The sequence below is a fragment of the Gymnoscopelus microlampas genome (assembly GCF_963454915.1).
Source record: "Gymnoscopelus microlampas genome assembly, chromosome: 12".
Classification (NCBI taxonomy): Eukaryota; Metazoa; Chordata; class Actinopteri; order Myctophiformes; family Myctophidae; genus Gymnoscopelus; species Gymnoscopelus microlampas.
Window position 1 is genome coordinate 26,169,287 of NC_139949.1, and position 22,058 is coordinate 26,191,344.

General features: G+C 40.2%; 4 protein-coding genes across 4 annotated transcripts; all 4 read left to right on the forward strand.

The window, feature by feature from the left end:
- Positions 1 to 1,176: 1,176 nt before the first annotated feature.
- On the forward strand, positions 1,177 to 4,358 carry LOC311057534 (collagenase 3-like; the record flags this gene model as incomplete). Its single annotated transcript, XM_084074507.1, has 10 exons — positions 1,177 to 1,293; positions 1,554 to 1,801; positions 1,955 to 2,103; positions 2,245 to 2,373; positions 2,521 to 2,682; positions 2,811 to 2,934; positions 3,059 to 3,192; positions 3,286 to 3,445; positions 3,536 to 3,639; positions 4,100 to 4,358. The coding sequence occupies 10 exons, from the start codon at positions 1,177 to 1,179 to the stop codon at positions 4,207 to 4,209; spliced, it is 1,437 nt and encodes a 478-aa protein (XP_083930633.1). The 3' UTR covers positions 4,210 to 4,358.
- Positions 4,359 to 5,645: 1,287 nt separating this feature from the next.
- LOC311057570 (proteasome subunit alpha type-3) lies at positions 5,646 to 6,413 on the forward strand (the record flags this gene model as incomplete). The annotated part of the gene is made up of 1 exon (XM_084074558.1): positions 5,646 to 6,413. One exon carries the CDS (start codon positions 5,646 to 5,648, stop codon positions 6,411 to 6,413), a length of 768 nt encoding a protein of 255 aa, XP_083930684.1.
- A 495-nt stretch (positions 6,414 to 6,908) lies between these two features.
- LOC311057133 (translationally-controlled tumor protein homolog) lies at positions 6,909 to 7,430 on the forward strand (the record flags this gene model as incomplete). The annotated part of the gene is made up of 1 exon (XM_084074073.1): positions 6,909 to 7,430. One exon carries the CDS (start codon positions 6,909 to 6,911, stop codon positions 7,428 to 7,430), a length of 522 nt encoding a protein of 173 aa, XP_083930199.1.
- Positions 7,431 to 14,829: 7,399 nt separating this feature from the next.
- LOC311057532 (collagenase 3-like) lies at positions 14,830 to 20,491 on the forward strand. The gene is made up of 10 exons (XM_084074505.1): positions 14,830 to 14,975; positions 15,175 to 15,422; positions 15,771 to 15,919; positions 17,121 to 17,249; positions 17,401 to 17,562; positions 17,731 to 17,860; positions 17,978 to 18,114; positions 18,222 to 18,381; positions 18,512 to 18,615; positions 19,236 to 20,491. The coding sequence occupies exons 1-10, from the start codon at positions 14,880 to 14,882 to the stop codon at positions 19,439 to 19,441; spliced, it is 1,521 nt and encodes a 506-aa protein (XP_083930631.1). The 5' UTR covers positions 14,830 to 14,879; the 3' UTR covers positions 19,442 to 20,491.
- The last annotated feature ends 1,567 nt before the right edge of the window (positions 20,492 to 22,058 follow it).

Here is a 22,058-nt window from a genome sequence, read left to right on the forward strand (position 1 = left end):
CAAGGCATTAATTCTTCCCAATTGACATGGGACAATGAAGACAGAACAAAGTGATGGCAGAGAGAGTAAATGCCACACGTATCACCTGATACAGCCTGATGCAGATGCAGTTATGTGACTGTTGAATTGATAATAATAATAATAATACCTGACATTCTTTTAGCGCTTTTCTAAGTAGCCCACTCAAAGTTGCTTTAATTAACAAATTAAGCCATAACCCCTCTGATGATATTTTATGTTACTACTACAAATTTAGTCTAAACATCATGCAAATCGGTACACATTATTTCCATAGTCAAGTGATCAACAAGGTTGCAAATTCCATCCTGCTTGGCGAATTCCGAACATTGCTGGCCCTCAATAACCTACCTGACCTGGAGGAGACCTGTGCTCCGAGGAGCACTTTTTCTAGTTTAATAGTGGTTCTTTATCAGTGGGATGTTTTGGTGTCATGTCTTTTCAGAACAAATGCTATTACTGCATACTGTAGCTATCTTTGTTAATAAAGTAATAAAGTATAAAGAAAAAAAGAATGATAATGATGAATGACAGCAACAGCAGCAGCAACGTGCTGAACAATACAATCAGCACAAATAACAAAGCAATAATTTAAAATGAGAACAAATATGTAATTGTTCAATACAATAAAATCTTCTTAACTTCTTGGGGATGTCGGTAAATAAGGCACTGCAATAGTCCAATCAATTTACCATCTGTGTGTACTATTTCCTATTACAACACAGTCTTTTAAGTATAGGTTTCTAACAATGTGGTGGATGGTCACCTTACCTGAGGCAATATATTGAGCAATTCCTTTCAGTGTCCAGCCATTAAAAACAATGACTAAATTGTAGTTTTCCACTGTTAAGTTTTTTAATTTTTAATTTATTTATTTATATGATATAAAGCTGAGACATTCAAAATGACAATATTCAATTTCTGGTTGGATTTTGACCCTTTTTATGATTCAATATAATTATGTGTAGCACTACACATAGAAATAACTGTCATTTTAGTGTCAACATAACTTTGGTTAAGTCATCAAAACTTCCTCTGTCATCGATGAAAGGACATTAGGAAATGTTTCTGATTTCAATGACTCAAGTCGGTGTTGATCAACTCTCCTGTCATACATGTATATAAATCATGCCTGTCACACAGAAACACAACCAACCAATGCAGCAAGCAAGAAACATGAAGTTTCTCAGCCTATGCATTCTATTAAGCTTGGCAGCCACCGTTTATTTGCTGCCAATATCACAAATTACTGAACAAGATGAAGATCTTGCAACGGTAGGTAACCTTTCTGTACCTTAAAATAGATACTGTTGTTCTTTATGACAACATGATTTTAATTGAAACCTAATCTTCATGTTGTACATACTATTAATATAAAGAAAACTATGTAAAGTCTCATCTTACATTGCTAAACAGTGTATTGACATAATATCAACAGTGTTTGTGATCCACTTTCTTACCCTCATGTGATGTGTTATCTTGTCCCTCCATATCTACGTATACATCTAACCTGTCATATCTAATATGTGTTGCAGAGCTACCTGAAGAACTTCTTCAACCTGACAGAGGAGACCGGACCCACTGTCAGACGGGGGATCAGTCCGCTGACCAGGAAGCTCAGTGAAATGCAGAGGTTCTTTGGGCTTCAGATCACTGGGACACTGGACACTGACACAATAGCGCTGATGAAGAAGCCTCGCTGTGGTGTTCCCGATGTCAAACTTTCTCATTTCACCACCATTGGAGCAGACCTCAAGTGGGAGACAAACAGCCTTACCTACAGGTGAGAGACCTATGTGAACCCGGACACATGTACAGCCACGCAAATAAAGATAGCGACAGATACTTGAGATGCTTCCAGGTTTATAGGCATGTTTAAGAAACACAACATGCAGTTACAATTGTCCACATTGTTTTCATTGAATCTCTCCCACAGAATTGAGAACTACACCCCTGACATGTCTGTGGCTGAAGTAGATGACTCTATAGAGAGAGCTCTGCAAGTGTGGGCCAAAGTTACTCCTCTGAGATTCACAAGAATCTACAGCGGCATCGCTGACATCATGATCTCCTTTGGTAGCCGATGTAAGTAGAAAATGACTCTAATTTACCAAGAGGTAAAGTGTCAAATCTATACAGTACCCCAAATAAATGATTTGTGTTGTTTAGAGTGCTTAGCAAAGCGTTGATTGAGTCATTCACATACTCTAACGTTCTTGTTTAAAGCGCATGGGGATTTTTACCCCTTCGATGGTCCAGATGGCACCTTGGCTCATGCCTTTGCACCATCCAGTGGCATCGGAGGAGATGCACATTTTGATGAAGATGAGGACTTCTCCTTCAGTTCCAACAGAGGTGGGTTTGTTAACCTGAGGGCACTTATACAGAGTAATTCTATCCACTACCTTTATTCTTCACTGGCAATATGCAATTAATGAACAACTACAATTCCTTGTCCCTCAGTAGATCCACAGAACTGAAATGTTGTGTTTTTTCCTGCAGGTTATGTCCTCTTCCTGGTAGCAGCCCATGAGTTTGGCCATTCCATGGGTCTATCCCACTCTGAGGACCCTGGTGCTCTCATGTACCCCGTATACAACTTTAGGAACCCCGACACCTTTGTTCTGCCCCGTGATGATGTTAATGGCATCCAGTATCTCTATGGTAAAAACAGATTTATTGTGACCTGTTTTTTAAAATAACCTAAATCCAAAAGTGATTTCCCCTGGACTTACACCGCTCTATGGTTCAGCTCTCTATAATTGATGATGTTTATTTGATTTGACCTGCAGGTCCTAACGTGGGCCCCACCAATCCTGGACCCAAGCCCCCCACCACCCCCGATGCATGTGACTCAACCATGGTCTTGGATGCTGTGACCACGCTGCGAGGAGAAATGCTCTTCTTCAAAGACAGGTATAATACTATATACGTATATGCCTGAAATGCCTGAAGGATCTGAAAACAGCATTAGAAAAGCATAATGTTCTCTAGTGGCTTACTTGCTAAGCTGTAATTCTCTGGCATTATCTGTTGTCAGCATCTTCTGGCGAAGCTACCAACAGAGCACCACACCCCAGCAGAGTCTCATCACAAGCTTCTGGCCCAGTGCTCCTGCCAACATCGATGCTGCTTATGAAAGTCGTCAGTCAGACCGAGTCTACCTCTTTAAGGGTACAAGCTCTCTTCATCTTCAAAGCACTCAATCATTTTAAGTGTACACGTGTTTACACAAGTTAAAAACTCTTCTCTATAATTATTATCCAGGTAATGAGGTGTGGGCCTTCTCTGGCTACGATGTCGTGCGAGGCTATCCCAAAGACCTCACCAGTTTTGATTTACCCAGAGATGTAAGGAAAGTCGATGCTGCCCTCTACGATGAAGAAACACGCAAGACGTTATTCTTTGTTGGTGACGACTACTATAGGTATGCTCAGAAGACAGAGTTGAGACCGAGTTAATACTGAATGAGTTAAGAATTGGAATCATAGTCTCATCATCATTTGTGTTGCTTCAGTTACGATGAGGCCAAGGGGGCCATGGATGAGGGATTCCCCATACGGGTGGATGAGTTGCTTCCAGGCATGACCAGCAAGGTGACAGCAGCCTTCCAATACAGAGGTGGGTGATATTTAAAATAATAATGACATGGCCCAATCTTTAGCAATAGTTATTCAGTAGTAATCATTTTGTATTGTCTTTTTTTGACAATAGATTTTAACTACGAGCCAGCATTCACACTTTCCTAAGTTTCACTTTTACTTCCCCAGGCACTTCAGGGTTTTAGGGGAGCTTCTGACTTCATGCACATAGTGGCAAGAGTTCTAATTGGTCTATGTTTGAGGCGACAGGCATAAATACATACATACTGTAAATGCATACATATTGTACAGATAAATTCTGTTTTATATAGGTCTAACAAAGTGAACAGATCAAATCACCAAAATGACCAATATCAATTTTGTACTGTTAGTGCAAAACAGTGTCTCACTGACATGACCGCCTCGTCTTTCTGTCTGTTTGCAGTTTCATTAGTGGTGTCCACTGATATTTAACTTTATTCTTTGCATTTGTCCCCTAGGTTTCACCTATGTGTACAGTGGACCTCTGATGTTTGAGTACAGCCTGAGGACTGGGAGGCTGTTCCGTGTGTTGAGGAACAACTACTTCCTGCGTTGCAATAACTATTAGGTCATCTGAGTCTTTTAAGAAGGCCCTGTGAATGACATTGAATGTATCGGTATTATATATTTTCTAAATCAGATGTTATCAGTTAAATTATTACATATATCTCCATCAGATGTAATTTATATTGTTACATGTATTTAAGTGTACATATATTTTAAGATTGTATCAACTTGACATGGTCAATAAAATATGTATGAATAGAATTTTATGTGATGTTGTTTTGTATGTCAAAATCAAAGTTATACTGCAATAAATTAAATGCAAACTATTATGGATTGATTCTAAGTGCTCTTGTAGTTTATTATCTAGTATAATGTTATAATGTACACGAGGTCACCTGTTTACTGTGCCATTCTAAGGTCAAACTGTATCTTTATTGGCAGCCCTTTGAAAACAGATTATATGGCGCCATCTTCTGGCGGAACAGAGAACAACAAGGACTTGCTCTATAAGTGTGTCTTTTAAATTGTATTTGTAATTGTAATATTAATAACCCTAAAAAATTAAACCAAGTCACACACACACACACACACACACACACACACACACGCACGCACGTGCGCAAATCTTAGTTGCTGCAATAACTTTTTGGCATGTGGAAAATGCATTTCATTGGATTCATTGGCATTCTACAGGTATTTAAATGGGTACATTGAATTGAGTGAGCTATAATCTTAAAAGTAACCTTTAGTAATGAACTCAAGTCAGTTTGAGGCATTCATAATTGCCAAAGGTTGGATAACAAAGGCATTAAGGCAACAATTAATGCATTTCCAGGTGATAATTTATGACATACGTTACCAATAGCTTTATTTATTCACAAAGACAGCTATTAAATACAGTATTTCTTTGCCCAAACATGCTCAGACGGACAAATGCTGAGGTCCACTACCGCTACTAAATCATTTTAATTTTTATGGACTCCTGCAGTTGTCCAGACCATGTATGCTACATCTGGACTATGAATTGCCTTCAGGGTATAACATTGTAACGTCGTTTACACATGTGTAAAGTGACTTTGGATACTCAGAAGAACTCTATATAAATCCCAGGTATTATTATTACTAGTCGCTTTACACGTGTGTGCGGAGGCCAGGGGGAGAAGAGTGTCTGTTGTACGTACACAATTGCTTGTCAGTGAAAACAAAGAAATGTAGTGTGGCATGCTGCCATCACTCTTCCAAGTCTGACGTTACAATGTTATACCCTGAAGGCAAAAGAGGGTTGTATAAAAAAGGACTGTCACTACATCATTACAGTGGAACCAGAGTGATGGACCATTGGTCCATCACTCTGGTTCCACTGTAATGATGTAGTGACAGTCCTTTTTTATATAAGCCTCCTTCCTTCATCAACATCGCCCTCCCAGTATGACATCACAATGACATCACAGGTAGATAAAAAGGGTGGCATGGATGCCTCAATTGTCAATTGTCAAAATGAGTTCTATCGGCACAGGGTATGACTTGTCGGCCTCTACCTTCTCTCCAGATGGCAGGGTGTTCCAGGTGGAGTACGCCATGAAGGCTGTGGAGAACAGCAGCACAGCCATAGGAATTCGCTGTAAAGATGGGGTCGTGTTTGGGGTGGAGAAACTGGTTCTGTCTAAACTTTACGAAGAAGGTTCCAACAAACGCATCATCAACATAGACAGACATGTTGGCATGGCTGTAGCGGGTCTGCTGGCAGATGCTCGCTCTCTGTCTGAGATTGCCAGAGAAGAGGCCTCTAACTTCAGATCCAACAATAAATATGACATCCCTCTGAAGCACCTGTCTGACAGAGTGGCCATGTACGTTCACGCCTACACGCTGTACAGTGCTGTCAGGCCCTTCGGCTGCAGCTTCATCCTGGGCTCTTACGATAAAGATGAAGGTCCTCAACTCTACATGGTCGACCCCTCAGGGATCTCCCATGGTTACTGGGGCTGTGCCATTGGCAAAGCTAAGCAGGCAGCCAAGACTGAGATAGAAAAGCTGCAGATGAAGGACCTGACCTGTAGGGAGCTGGTGAAGGAGGTTGCTAAAATTATCTACATTGTCCATGATGAGGTCAAAGACAAGGCTTTTCAACTGGAACTCAGCTGGGTGGGAGAAATCACGAAGGGACGACACGAGCTGGTTCCCAAAGACATCAGAGAGGAGGCTGAGAAATACGCCAAGGATTCTTTGGAGGAAGAGGATGACTCTGATGAAGATAACATGTAAACACAGCACTGAACCCACATACACATACTCCTTTTTTTTTTTGCTTTGAGAGACTTCAAGCTGGACAGAAAAGAACAACACTACGTGCAGTGCAAATATCTGTCACTGTGCCTGGAGTTATGCTCATAGGGCATGCCCCAACGGACGCACAACCCCCCGCCAGAGATAACAACACTTACACAGTCTGACACAGGAATGTCATCTTTCCTATCTCCCTCACCCTCTGTGTCTCTATTGTCTATATATGGTCATGTCAATTGTCTATATATAGTTATGCCTTGTCTATATATGGTTATGTCTTCTCTATATATGGTTATGTCTTTTGTCTATATATAGTTATTTCTATTGTCTAAATATGGTTATGTCTATAGTATATAGGTATGCCGTGTCTATATGCTGCCGACAGTCACACCCAACACAGATGCAAGCAGTTAGACAACTGGGAAGAAAGAGGGAAGAAAAAGAACATCATCATTTGAGAAAACCACAACAAACATGATCATCTACAAGGATATCATCACGGGCGATGAGATATTCTCAGACGTTTACAAGATTATAAATAAAGGGGTCATCATTGAGGTGGAGGGAAAGATGGTTAGCCGGTCGGAGGCCGGTATTGATGGCGCCCTACTGGGAGCCAACGAATCACAAGAGGAGCCGAGTGAGGACCAGAGTGAGAGCCTGGAGAGCTGCACGGTCCGTGGAGTGGACATCATCCTCAACCACAAGCTGCAGGAGACTAGCTATGACAAAGCCAACTACATCATTCACATCAAGGAATACATGAAAGTGATCAAGCAAAAGCTGGCGGAGAGCGATCCAGAAAGAGTGAAGCCCTTCATGGCAGGCGCTCAGGAGGAGGTAAAGAAGATTCTCGCTAACTTTAAGAACTACCAGTTCTTCATGGGAGAGTCCATGACTGGGGAAGGCATGGTTGCCCTACTGGACTACCGTGAAGATGGCATCACTCCATACATGGTTGTCTTCAAAGATGGCCTGGAAAAAGAGAAATGCTAAAGAATCCGGAACAATCAGTTTTTCGATTGTCTGCTGCTGCTTCTGAAAGAACTTGAGAACACAGAGGGATAAACGACTACTCTCCTGGAATCAAAGCATTCTCCTCCATGCGATCACATTTTGGTCCTCATGTCTAAGGCCAGAGGTCAGCTGAAAGTGTTAGTGATGAATTACTTATGATGAAGAGGAATGCCATTTTTGCAGTTTAGTTTCCCCTCAATGGTGGCTCAATGCCAGGTATTATTCCAAATGTAAAACTGTTAAAAAAAAGCAACATTACTAGAGATGTAGATGTGAAGGCTGCCTGCCATTATAGCAGATCTGAACCCCAGATACACTGAATCCTGTTCCTACTGGAACAGTGTTTCCCAAACAATGGGTCGGGACCCCTTTTTGATTCGTGGACCCATTTTCATGGGTCACAAGTAAATATAAAAAAATTGGAACGTTTCCTACACTTTTTTTTTTAATGTTTCAAAAGAATTTCATGAATAAAAATAATAAAAAATATAACGTAATAAAAACTTAAGAAATAGTGAAAATAGCCAATTCACAAGCTCACAACACGCTGTGATGTGATGCGTTGTGAGCTTGTAGATCAGCTTTTTTCACTTTTGAAATAGAGCTGAAGTTAATTCATAATAATTTATCATTCGTGATTTTGGGTTCCGGCGAGATACCAAATTCATCTTCTGGGTCTCGATCTGAAAAATGTTGTTCTCCATGGCAGGGGACATCATAACTGGAAAGAGGTCTACCTTCTCCCCAGAAAATGTTGATATCCTCTTTTTTTTCACCTCAAGATATAAGCTCAGGTCTGCTTTGCCTTTTTTTTTTCCTTGGATGATGTGGTCACTACCATGTTGAGGAAGAAGATCTTTTCAAAAGATCATTGCTGAAGTGTTCTACGGAATAAATGGAAAGAAACATTGTTTATCTCCTTTTTTTTATCTGAAACTGTGAAACATGATCCTATTTGACTCAAAACTGAGGATCGCGTATCTCCAACGGTTCAACCTTTTGCATTTGTGGTGCCCCTGTGGTCAGGAGTGAAAGCAATTTTGGAGGTGCGCTCTATAGAGGCCCCTCCACTGGGTAGGCTTACGTATGTTCCCTCCTCAGCCCTATGTTCCCTTAATACGTTCCCTCATTAACTTTTTTTCTATCCCGAATTAGGCCCTACATGTACGGTATATTCCCTCAACCCTATCTTGTAATTATTGTTTGTAACATTCCAATTAAGGCCATTATTTTTAAGTGCACATCTAAAACTTTGTTGGTGACACAATACTTTGTTTGACCAGTTTCAGTTAATTTCTTAACCTATTTACTGACATGTGCTATATTGAGACTTTCTGGTTGTTTTATGCCTATAGAATTAGCCAAGAAGGTTGTATGGCCTTGTATTTGGCCAGGGAAGTGCTCCATGTTACACTATTTGTATGCATAGGCAAAGTAATATAGATCATGCCAAACTTCATAACCTTTGTTGTGTGACTATATGGGCATAAGCATAGTGGGGTGAGCTAAGGCCTTATGTACCCTTCGGTGTCATGATATGCAAAAGGCTGTCCCCAGTGTCACTATAATGACACCAGAGCAGCATTTTGCATACCATGAAACCTAAGGAATGTGGACTTTTGGACAATGACAATTCAATACCATTTGCATACTATATGTTAATGCCACCCGAAGGAATGCAGACCGCAGGTCCATCCATGTCAACTTGATGGGTGGCACGTTTTCTCCAACGTTTTCGCAGAGTAAAGATGGTGTAATTGATATTTATTTTCTATAATAAATGTAAAATAGCTCTATATTCCTATTGAAATAAAGTGTTCATTGAGTAACAGGGGTCTCCCTGTCTCTTTAGTCAAAATAAAATAAAATAATAAAATGTTCAGGTCAGGATACTGATTTGAACCAATCAGGAGAGAGAACTCATACACGGTACAGGATAAACAAGTGAAATTGGAGGTGATGAAACAAACAAAACAAAAACAAATTGGAAGACAAAATTGGAAGCTAATAAATGTAGCTTTATAATACTGGAGAGATGAGACAACTGTTACTGAACAAATACTCTATATACTTTATTTTTAACCAGAAAATATTACACCCCCTTTAATCAGATTTTAGATCAGCAATATAATGTTTGAGTAGCCTGGTTCCAGACGAATCTGCCTTTGCAAAATTGCATTGCACTTTAGCCCTCGGCACGCAGTGTGTCGTGGGATATTGTCTGGCCACGCGAGGCTAATGTTTGAGTGCACTTAAAGACACACATACTGTATGACACACATAGATTGAATCTTGGGAAATTCCAGGGTTGTCTGAGCTTTTTAACGTTGTGCAACAATTGTACAACTCATTGCAAGTAGCAACTCCCAGCACTGCACAATCTTTATGGAGGCTCAGTTGTCTTTGTTTAAACTTGTGTAGATACTTCGATGAGCTGTTGATAACTATGTGTGAATGCGTGCATGTGTGTGGCTGTGTGAATATGACTGCCAGTCACAAGTAGCTATACTTTAAGTATACCTACCTATGTAACCATGTTATTCAACAACGTATGCAAGTTCCACGTTTTGCATTGTAACGTCAGGATATCTTGGTGCTAAATCCCAGCAATGGCCGGGTGTTCCTATTCCTCTGGATGCAGTGGTCTCCTATGAGGGCAGCTCCACTCTTCAATGCAAATGCCACATTTAAGAAGAGAGAAAAAAAAGCTGTCCAAGTACAGAGCCAACTCATGTTTTCACAACAAATCTCTGCAAGGCCTGCTAATGTGCTAATGACATGCTAGAATGCAGTGCGTGTGTGTGTGTGTGTGTGTGTGTGTGTGTGTGTGTGTGTGTGTGTGTGTGTGTGTGTGTGTGTGTGTGTGTGTGTGTGTGTGTGTGTGTGTGTGTGCGTGTGCGTGTGCACACGCACACTGTTGTAACTGAAGCAAACCTGTGTAGGATGGATGGATTAGGGGAGTGGTTATATTTATTTCACAAATACATAGTCTAGTGTTGTCATTTTACAATTCATGCATTTAGTAGACGCTCTTTATCCAGAGCGACTTACAGTAAGAAAGGTAAACACATTCATCAAATGCATAGAGATCATGGCATTACTTTATTAAAACATAATTTATTTTATCATTGCGGTTGATTTTGATGATGAAATTTAAAATGGTATTAACTACAATAAAATGCACAATTCACACATTTCTTCCTTTTCATGAATACGGTAATGAAGTGTAAATAGAACGCGTAATGGTTTATAATGGATGTTATAAGCTTGAGTCTTTAGCATTGCTCTTAAATGACTATATGCTGTAAATGTCATCACAGCTGTGTCATTTTGAGTTGTGCTTTATGGGTTTAGAGTTATTCAATATCATTAATGATTTGTTTACTGCACAAGCACGCACAACATGATTCATATACTTTGGCATGAAGCCAAAGTACCATGGAGGCCAAAGAAGACATGAGACAACGTGTCTTCATTTGCCTTACCGACAGTAGTCTCCGCCGGGGTTAAAGCTCCAAAAACACCTGGGGGAAGCAAAGAATGTGAAAACCCCCATTCTTAACCAATTAAGCCCTATTTTATGTTTTTTTTTTAAAGAATGGTTTATCTCTCCTCGACTCAGCTGCTACAAGCCACGGTGTGTCTCAGGACATGAAATAATATGAAAAGAAATACTGGAGCACACAGGGTGTTAAGGAGCACTTCTGATCTTCATATAATTGATCCTCACTAACCCTTACTCTAATAAGATGGCACAATTTCCGTTGACTCACTCTGTATCTCATCGGTGGGCTATGGACAGTTCAGAAACCTGCCTAGGGCCGACCAATGACATCATCAATGGGGATTCCAAGCTAATATAGAAACTACAGCCATGCTCTTCCTGGAAACTTTTAAGTTAGCATGCTGAAATAGAAGCCATAGAAAAAACGAAAAAACGAAGAAAAAAAACGACGGGTACGGTGTATAGTAGTTAGGCAAAAAAACGCAGATCTACAAGCTCACTGTAGGAGCCAATTCTTTATATTCAATAATATTATTTTATTTATTTATTTATTGGCCTTCTTGTATTGTGCTGTGTCTACTAATGGCCGCAGTGTGCTCAACCCCCCGCTTTTTCAGGTCTCTTTATAAGGAAAGGTGTGTGCTTGTAGATAGATATATATATAACACGGTGTTGTGTGCTTGTAGATAGATATATATATATCACGATGTGTTGTGTGCTTGTGATATATATAACACGATGTGTTGTGTGCTTGTAGCCCGAACTTCTATAGTCTAGAGTTCGACACCTATGGGCCACCAGCACACAATCAGTATGTAATCAGTATGCCCAATTGCCCATATATGAGCATGCGGATAAAACTACCCTTAGGGGTGGGCAATATGGCAAAAATATAATATCACGATTTTTTGGAGTCAGAAACCACGATCGTATCACAATTTATTGTTCATGTTGGTTTTTAGGATTATTATTATTCTATTATGATTATTAATAAAATATATGATGATTCATTATATGTATATGATTATTCTTCTTCTTCTTCTAAGATTTTACATACATACATACACACACACACACACACACACACACACACACACACACACACACACACACACACACACACACACACGCAGACCATGTTTGGCCCTAGGCAGAGTGATTGAGGGGCGTTACCTACCTGCATTGCTCCTCAGTCATGATGACTGCTGTGTCTAATCACCAAGTGAAGACACCTGGGTTCTGATCAGCCTGGGCCATAAAAGCTGAACCTCACCACTAGAAATAGAAGGCTCACTCTACCTTTGCATTATTGCGAACGCGGAAGGAGGCGCCTCCGCCCAAGTGGAGCCTACTATGAAACTCGGCACGGCTTGTGTCTCTGTCTGTCTGTGTGTGTGCAGTATGTGTGCAGCCGCGCCCCCATGTGACTCACGCTCTCATTGGCTCGCGCTGGCTGAAATATAGCAGCTGCACTACCTGTGTGCAGCCGCCAGAGTGCACCAGAGTGCACTACTACAGTGTGGCTGAAATAGTACAGTCAAGCTGCGTTCGCTTCCAGCGTTCGCGCGTCTTACTTGTATACTGTCTAGCGGTAAGATGCACACGCCACTTTTCTTCAAGTTGATCGATGCCAATGAATTCCTTCTAATGGAATGGTTTTCTGTTTCTTGGCAACCTATGGGACGTTCTACTAAAAAGGACTGTGTTGTTGAAAATACCCCAGATTTGGGAAGACAATTTGTGTTTGGTTGCATTCAAATCATTTCCCCACCCCACTATGTTAATTTCCCTTAATAAATGAATTTTCTTATGAAACCTACTCTCTCAGCATCTTGGTGTTGGTCAGCTTCCACAATATATATGTTTTTACAGATAGATAATTTATTTGTTCTTATGCTGCTGTTCTATCATTCAGACATTCAGTGTGGGCTGCTGTAATCTGCGTCCGGGCGTTTTTTATCGACGCACGCTTAACAAAAGTCAGTTTGAAGTTTTTTGGTTCCTACCCACCTGCTGTTACTTTGGAGCGGAACTAATGTTTGGTGCACTGCCCGGACGTTTTTTACAGACGCACGCTTACAAAAAATCTCTGCTGTTTTTTTTTTGGTCACGCGGAACTGTTTAAATCACTTTAGGAGGCCAACGTGGTTAATAATGTTGTCTTTGGGATGTACATGACACGAAAATTACGGAAATATTAACGTGACTGGGATGGCTCAGTAATTACCGCGAGTGACCTAGTGACCTATTGTCTCCGCCAGGCCGTAATGCATGGAGAGAGTATGTTTTGCACCCTGTCCGTCCGTCCGTCTGTCCATCTGTCTGTCCGTCCGTCTGTGACCAGCTAATCTCCGGCACCATTGGCTTGATCGCAGCGAAACGGTGCACACACACTCCCTGGATGCCAATTCAGAACCTCTGCCCCAAATTTTTCACATGGGCCTGTTATAGCGCCACCAGGAGGCCGCTCTTTGCAAAACAATTTTTTTAACAGTACTCCTACAGATTTTGTCCAAACCTCATGCGAATCGGTACACGGTATCTCTATAGTCATTAATCAAAACGTGTCTTTCAGATTTTTCATATTCCATCCTGATTGGCATAAATGGCTTCCAATTTTTTTTTCAAATTAGCCCCATGGAGGCGCTATAACAGACTATTCGTGTTTTTACCTTTAACTGCACCGATCTGTGTAAAACTTTGTATGTGCACTTCCGAGAGGCCAAGAACAAACCTTTGCCCTGCATTTTTCACATCTGCCTTTTATAGCGCCACCAGGAGGCAGACTTATATAAAACACATTATTTTATATTACTCCAGATTTTATCCAAAGTTCACACAAATCGGTACACATGATCTCTATAGTCATGTGATCAAGATGGATATGACGGAGGTTTTTCATATTCCATCCTGATTGAACAACATGTTGCAGATCATGAACGCAGCGTTCGATTGTGGTGAAACTTTGCACACACATTTGCACTACGTTGAGGAACAAATGCCCTTGAGGAACAACATTGCCCTATTATAGCGCCACTAGGAGGCTGATTTTTGCACAACTATTTTATTTTATATTGCTCCTACAAATGTTGTCCAAACATCACGCAAATCGGTACACGTGATCTCTTTTGTTAACTGATCAAGACGGATCCGTCCGATCCGCCTGATTTTTCACATTCCAGCCTGATTGGCGAATTCCGAACATTACTGGCCCACACTAACCCACCAGACCTGGCGGAGACCTGTGCTCCGAGGAGCACTTTTTCTAGTTGTGACATATTATGCAGATTAAAAATGTCAACATGTCTCAACCTATAGCCGGTGTTCATTCATCATGCCTTAATGAAGACTGGCTAGGTCTAAACAGATTGTTTGTTGTCATGTCACAATATAAAGGCTTGTAATTGCAGCCTATTCACATTCCTCCTCCTGGTATTGACTGAGTGACAGGGACTTCAGTACTCTGAAAATGTAGTTTTAAAGTGGTCTCCATATATGGGCATGTTAGTTTGTTTCACCCACCCACAGTCCACGGTCTACCCACAAGGCAATTTAAATAGAAGAAGAAAGACATTCCACCAACAATGTTCAGGTTTGTTTATTCACTATTGCGTAGCAGTGCAAAAATCTTTTCAGAAACTCAAAATAATAATAATTATTTATATATATATATATATACAAAATACACAGTGTAATATTGTAATCATGTTGGCAATAATGTCAACATGATTACAGCATTTTACAGTGGAAACCCTATTTTATCAAGGCAGCAGCATCATCAAAACTTCCTCTATTATCCACATGGAGCAAGTTTCTGGTTTCAATGGCTCAAGTAGGTGTTGCTCAACTCTCCTGGTCTTACGAGTAGGCTATATAAGACCTGCCTGCCCCACAGAAACTCAGGATGCAACCAACCAAGAAGCATGAACCATTTCAGCCTGTTCATTCTAAGCTTGGCAACTGCAGTTTATTCTCTGCCAATATCAGACAATGCTGTAAAAGATGAAGATTTTGCAAAGGTAGGTATCTACTCTGTAGCTTACAATATATTTTTTATTTTTATGAGAAATTTGGGCTTAATGGAGGCCTAATTATGATTATCTTGTACACACATTCACCTCAGTATTCCTGTATATCAACACAAAATGTATTCTTCTTCGTGTATGTTATCTTGTCACTCCATATCCATCTGTCATATCTATCTAATGTGTGTTGCAGAACTACCTGAAGAACTTCTTCAACCAGACAGAGGAGGATGGTAAGGCGTCCAGATCAGGGGGCAGCCCAGCGCTGTCCAAGCTCAGTGAAATGCAGAGGTTCTTTGGGCTTAACATCACTGGAACGCTGGACACTGAGACGATAGCGCTGATGAAGAAGTCTCGCTGTGGCGTTCCCGATGTAAAACTTTCTCGTTTCACCACCTTTGGAGGAAACCTCAAGTGGGAGAAAAATAGCGTTACCTACAGGTGAGAGACCTATGCAAACATGTACAGACATGCACATCCCCCTCTTATCCGAGGGGGCAGGGGCGTAGCACCAAATTCTGGGCCCTGGGGACAAAGATTCACTGTGGGCCCCCCTATGATTTATTTTCTTTAAAAAAGAAAACAAAAAACATATTTTTTTTTTATTTTTAGGCCCCCCTTACCTGGGGCCCTAGTAGTAACTCTGTACCACTTACACCCCCAGTGTGACGCCCCTGCGAAGGGGGCATAAATACTAAGGATGATTCCAGGTTCAGACAAGTTTACACACAAAAGCCTCCAGGTTTAGACACGTTTACAAACAACTATGTTTTTCTATTTGACCCACAGGATCGTGAACTACACCCCTGACATGCCTGTGTCGGAAGTAGATACCACTATAGAGAAAGCTCTGCAAGTGTGGGCCAAGCATAGCCCTCTGAGATTCACAAGACTTGATAGCGGCACCGCTGACATCATGATCTCATTTGGCCGCCAATGTAAGTCAAAAATAACTCATTTTCAAATGGAAGTTTCAAATCTATACCCCAAATGAACCACTGCCAGTCCACTGTAAACCTGTATGTTTGTGTTGTATGCATGCTTTGATAATATTCATAATGAATAAGGACTAAGTTTAGAAATGTATATCACATTCATAATGAATAAGGATGACAGTGTAGGAAATATTAGACAATGACAATGTTTGACTTCAGGATAAGAGTAGATACAGTACATCCTGTGTGTTGATCTCCAGTTGTAGGAGCACAAGTTATAAGAAAGCCTTATGACATTTCTCCATCAATAGATGGCTTGGAGTATAGGATCATTCCTGCTCAAAAAAAACACATGTGTTGTTGTTGTGGTGTTAAAATCATTTTAGCACTAATGGTAACCGGAACAGTGGATAACAGGCAGTGGTGGAAAAAGTACTACATTTTTTTTACTTAAGTAAAAGTATTAATACTGCAATGTAGAAATACTCTGTTACAAGTAAAAGCCCGGAATTAAATATTTACTTGAGTAAAAGTACAAAGGCATTGCTATCAAAATGTATTTAAAGTACCAAAAGTAGAAAGCACTCATTCTGCAGAATGTCCCATTTCACAAGTTTTCAAGTGTATAAAAACCTTCATGAAAAAAGCAGATCTGCAAACTCACAATGCATCGCAACGCATTGTGAGCGAGTAGATCTGCTATTTTCAAATGGTCGAAATGTATATAGGGCTGAAGTGGTTAATGTATGTTTTGTAATAATAATCAAAATCTACAAAGTAAATAAGGTTTTCAAATAATTGTGATGGAGTAAAAGTATAATATTTGCCTCTGAGATGTAGTGGAGTAGAAGTAAATGTACAGAAAATTGGAAATATTCCAATAAAGTAAGAAGTACCTCAAAATTGTACTTATAATTACAGTACTTGAGTACATGTACTTAGTTACTTTACACCATTTCTGGGCACCATTTTTAAAAACATGTATTTATTTTGTATTTTACATTTTATATTTTACTTTATATTCACAGACCCACTAAAGCTTTCTTTGTCCACTTTGTCTTTATACAATGGAACACAGACAATGCTAGCCCTGATACTGTTTGTTAGCCGTAGACCTAGGAACTAATAGCATTGATTAAACTGCTTTAATTTGACTAGTATTTCTTATTGTCAGTCACTCACATAAATATGTTCTTCTTTAAAGCGCATGGTGATTATTACCCCTTTGATGGTCCAGATGGCACCTTAGCTCATGCCTTTGCGCCATCCGGTGGCATCGGAGGAGATGCACATTTTGATGATGATGAGAAATTCACTTTCAAGTCCAACAGAGGTGAGTTTGTTAACCAGTGGACAATTATAGGCTACACATCTTTCTATAAGTGTCCTCTTCGTTCGCAGTATGGGGGAAAACAACAACAACAACAACAACAAACACAGCATTTTCTTGTCCCTCAGTAGATTTTGTGTTTTTTTTCCTGCAGGTTATGTCCTCTTCATGGTAGCAGCCCATGAGTTTGGCCATTCCCTGGGTCTATCCCACTCTGATGACCCTGGTGCTCTCATGTACCCCACTTACAGCTATAGGAACCCAGACAAGTATGTTCTGCCCCGTGATGATGTTAATGGCATCCAGTCTCTCTATGGTAAAATATATTTAAAACAACTAACTACCTTCTTTTATTTTATTTTATTTTTTCCTTCATTTAAAAACAAATGTGTTTAATAAAATAGCCCAAATCCAAAATGGATTCCTGCAGGACTTATGCTTAAGTTCAGCTCTCTATATTTGAAGATGTCGATTTGACCTGCAGGTGCTAATACTGATGTGAGCCCAGGAAAGCCAGGACCCAAGCCCCCCACCACCCCTGATGCATGTGACTCAACCATGGTCTTGGATGCTGTAACCATGCTGCGAGGAGAAATGCTCTTCTTCAAAGACAGGTATGATACTGTACACCTCAGATGACCAAGAATCTGAAAAAAAGCATCATCATTGCTTTCTCTAACTGGCTTAGATGCTAAGATAAGAAGTAATGCTCTGGCATTATCTGTTGTCAGCTTCTTCTGGCGAAGCCACCCACAGAGCAACAAACCCGACCAGCAGAGTCTCATCACAAGCTTCTGGCCCAGTGCTCCTGCCAACATCGATGCTGCCTATGAGAGTCGTCAGTCAGACAGAATCTACTTCTTCAAAGGCATGCGTTTTCTTCAGCTTCCTCCAGCACTTCATCATTAGTGTGTGTTTTGAAGTGTACACACAGGTTTACACATTAAAAACTCATCTTGTACTTTTGTTTTCCAGGTCGCGAAGTATGGGGATTCTCCGGCTACGATCTTGTGCCAGGCTACCCCAAAGACCTCACCAGTTTTGGTTTACCCAAAGATGTAAAGAACGTCGATGCTGCCCTCTACGATGTAGCAACACGCAAGACGTTATTCTTTGCTGGTAGCAAGTACTATAGGTATGCTCAGAAGACTGTGCACATTTTCAAAATATTGTATCAGATACATGTGTTCTATGTTGTGGTTTCTCTGATGATGAGTGAATGAGAACAGTGAATCATAGTCTCATCATCATTTGTGTTGCTTCAGTATTGATGAGGCCAGGAAGACGATGGACAAGGGATTCCCCAAACCAGTGAATGAGTTGGTGTCATATGTTGACGGCAAGGTGACAGCAGCCTTCCAATACAGAGGTGGGTCACCCTGACAGGGATTACCACAACATGACTCATCCTGGGATCATATGAACCAAGTTCTATTAACAAAATGCACTGCAATTTACTGCACTGCAATTTACATCACTTCACAATAAAGGGACATGACGTGTTTTCTGCTTATATTTAAACCTGGCATGTCAGCTTGCCTGGCATTGCCAGGGTTATTGTGCAAAGCTACTCCTTGATCAGTGTGTTCAGGTTTTTGGTACCCAGTAGCATTGACCGGGTTATTCCATGGTTGAAATAGGCTATCTGACTCTCTCCCTCTCCCTCCCTCTCTATTCATTTAGACCACGTGTAATTTATTTAGTCATTTTATCAAATGCATTACTATTTAAATCATTAGAAATACAGCATATGTTTTGGTCAGCTCATAGGCTACTCTTTAAACTTTGCTTGTCTAACTTTCTCATGTTACATCGCATTTGCTATATTTGTCTGGAAAATATATCGACTGCATGACTCATTGCTCAGGTGCCAGTGGGTGACTTGTGTGTGAGAAAAACATGACTTTCCTGTCTGTCTTTTCTGCTGCACTTTCATAAGTGGCATGTTCTGATACTTAACTTTATTGTTTGCAACCCTTTGCCCCCTAGGTTACACCTATGTGTACGCTGGACGCTACATGTATGAGTACTACCTGCCGACTAGGAGGCTGTTCCGTGTGCTGAGGAATGGCTACTGGCTGCGTTGCGCTCATGGTCTAGAAGCTGAAGAACCTAACTCTGTATCACAGTTACGTATGCCTCATTGGGCGTTGCTAGCTTTTTGTTTTGTCGTCACTTTCATGGCGGCCAAGTAGGCTATTACACAATCTGATTTACAGCAAAATTAGGTGGCTACGCTAAAATGTGTTTCCGAAAATATTTGAGGTGAGAAATAAGCAATGCAGAAACATAACCTTGATTCATATTTGAGTCTACTTTGATGATTTGACCGGATCGTAGTGAGCCGGCTGTGTTGTGTTAGGCTTTGTAAAAAGTTGAATTAAACCAACTTCATGCACATTTCAGATACAGTGACAGAAACTAGCCGCGTTGTATCCATCATGCACTGCCCGGCCGCATTGCATGCTCTCCATAGAAAATGAATTTGGAACCGTTAACTTGATGTCCCTCAACACATTTGGTGTGAACTGTGAATGCACCAGTACCTTTGAGGTCAGGTGGTCTAAAGTTTAGACCATCTGACCTCATAAGTAATATTAAGAAGGCACTGTGAATGTCATTGAATGTCATAATATGTTTATTACCATTATTAAGCTGTTGAGACATAATTTGTATATGTACCGGTATATGCATATGTTTTGGATTTACTATGCTGTTGTTACTTTCAATTAATTGTGTGTAGATATGAATACAGAATACTGTATGAATACACTGAGATATATGTAGCCTATATAGGCTAGTACTATACTGTATATATATATATATAGACTGTAACAACAACAAATCAAAGCGAACATTAAACCTACAGTAAATTATAATGTCTTAGTGTAATATACTGTAGCCTACGTAAGTGCAAATAACCCTGTCCCTAATGTTTATCATTGCATACACAGATGAATTGCTTTTGATTCAGGTCTCATTATGCAATTTGCAACTGACCTAGACAAGTCTTCTATAGCTTGCCAAAAGAAATGTACCCCCCCCCCCTCTGTTTTTCTGTAAATATACATTTACTGCTCCTAATGAGGAATTGTTGTATAGTATTGTATGTCTTTATATGTTTTGATGAATTGAATACCTAGGACCACAATAGAAACAAGCTGTCAGTGCTTTTTGCTTTATCCTTTTAACATTATTGTACCTTTTTGCAAACTGTTAATAAAGTATTCAATCAATCAATCATTCACGGTCATTGTAAAGAGTGCCCTCTTTGTTGTAATTGTGTTTATGCAATTGTGAACACCTGTTTGGCTAGAAGCAATTACTAGCACCAATAATTTTTCCGTTCGTTTTTTGAATTTTATCAAAAATAATAATATAATACTCCTCCCCCCCCCCCCCCCCCCCCCCATTTTCTAATGCCAGACATTTAAAATGCAAAAGGATCAAAAGTAATAGAAAGACTAGAAAGTACTGTTCCTGAAGAAACAGTGTGGGATCGCTAAGAATGTTGCAGGTATTGAGTATTGATAGTGTTAGTAGTGTTATAGGTTTGAAAGGTTTGAAAGGTTTGAAAGGTTTAAAGGGTTTGAAGGGTTTGAAAAGTTTGAAAGGTTTGAAAGGTTTGAAAGGTTCTAAAGGTTTGAAAGGTTCTAAAGGTTTGAAAGGTTTGAAAGGTTCTAAAGGTTTGAATGGTTTGAAAGGTTCTAAAGGTTCTAAAGGTTCTAAAGGTTTGAAATGTTCTAAAGGTTCTAAAAGTTCCAAAGGTTTGAAAGGTTCTAAAGGTTTGAAAGGTGTGAAAGGTTTGAAAGGTGTTAAAGTATTAGTGTTAAAAGTTTTTATAGTGTTGGCAGTGTTGAATAGTGTAAAATGTATTTTTTTTTTTAGGGTAAAACAGTGATAGCTAGGTTCTAATAGGCGGTTGCTAGGGTCTAATAGGCGGTTGCTAGGGTCTAATAGGTGGTTGCTAGGGTAAAACAGGTGGTTGCTAGGGCCTAATAAGCGGTTGCTAGGGTCTAATAGGTGGTTGCTAGGGTCTAATTGGTGGTTGCTAGGGTAAAACAGGTGGTTGCTGGGGTAAAACGGGTGGTTGCTAGGGTAAACAGGTGGTTGCTAGGGTGTAATACGTGGTTGCTAGGGTCTAATAGGGGGTTGCTAAGGTTTAATATGCAGTTTATATGGTCTAATATGCGGTTGCTAGGGTACAAAAGGTGGTTGCTAGGGTAAAACTGTGGTTGCTAGGGTGTAATAGGTAGTTGCTAGGGTATAATAGGTGGTTGCTAGGCTCTAATATGGCGTTGTTAGGGTATAATAAGCAGTTGCTAGGCTCCACTGTGGCTAAATAGCATTTCTCCATTGAAATGAATGGGATTGTTTTAGCAGTAAAAAGTGAAATATCTCTAAAAGTACAAATTATTTCAAAAAATCAAATGGTAGCCAATATGTCCTAAGTAGGCTGAACGTTATAGAGTTGGAACGGAGTTTCTAGCTAAAAGTATGAATTTCCCCATTGAAATGAATGGGCTTTTTTTAGAAGTAAAAAGTGCAATATCTCTAAAAGTACAAATTATTTCAAAAATTTGAATGTAAGCCGACATGTCCTGAGTAGGCCGAACGTTGAAGAGTTGGAACGGAGTTTGTAGCTAAAAGTATGAAGGACTAGTTAGGTGCCAAAAAACAGGGGTGACATAAATAAATATTGACAATAACAGTAGTGTGATCGCTTTAGCGATCCCACAATTACTCATGCATTAATGAATCAGTCAGGCAGGCATGTGTGTGTTTTCTTCATGCAGTGGGGGGGGGGCGTGT

Bases quoted from the DNA above. Each gene is read 5' to 3' on its own strand.
- LOC311057532 (XM_084074505.1), top strand. From the start codon at position 14,880: ATGAACCATTTCAGCCTGTTCATTCTAAGCTTGGCAACTGCAGTTTAT. The intron at 17,861-17,977 runs GTATGATACTGT...ATCTGTTGTCAG, and splicing joins ATGCTCTTCTTCAAAGACAG to CTTCTTCTGGCGAAGCCACC. The intron at 18,382-18,511 runs GTATGCTCAGAA...GTGTTGCTTCAG, and splicing joins GCTGGTAGCAAGTACTATAG to TATTGATGAGGCCAGGAAGA.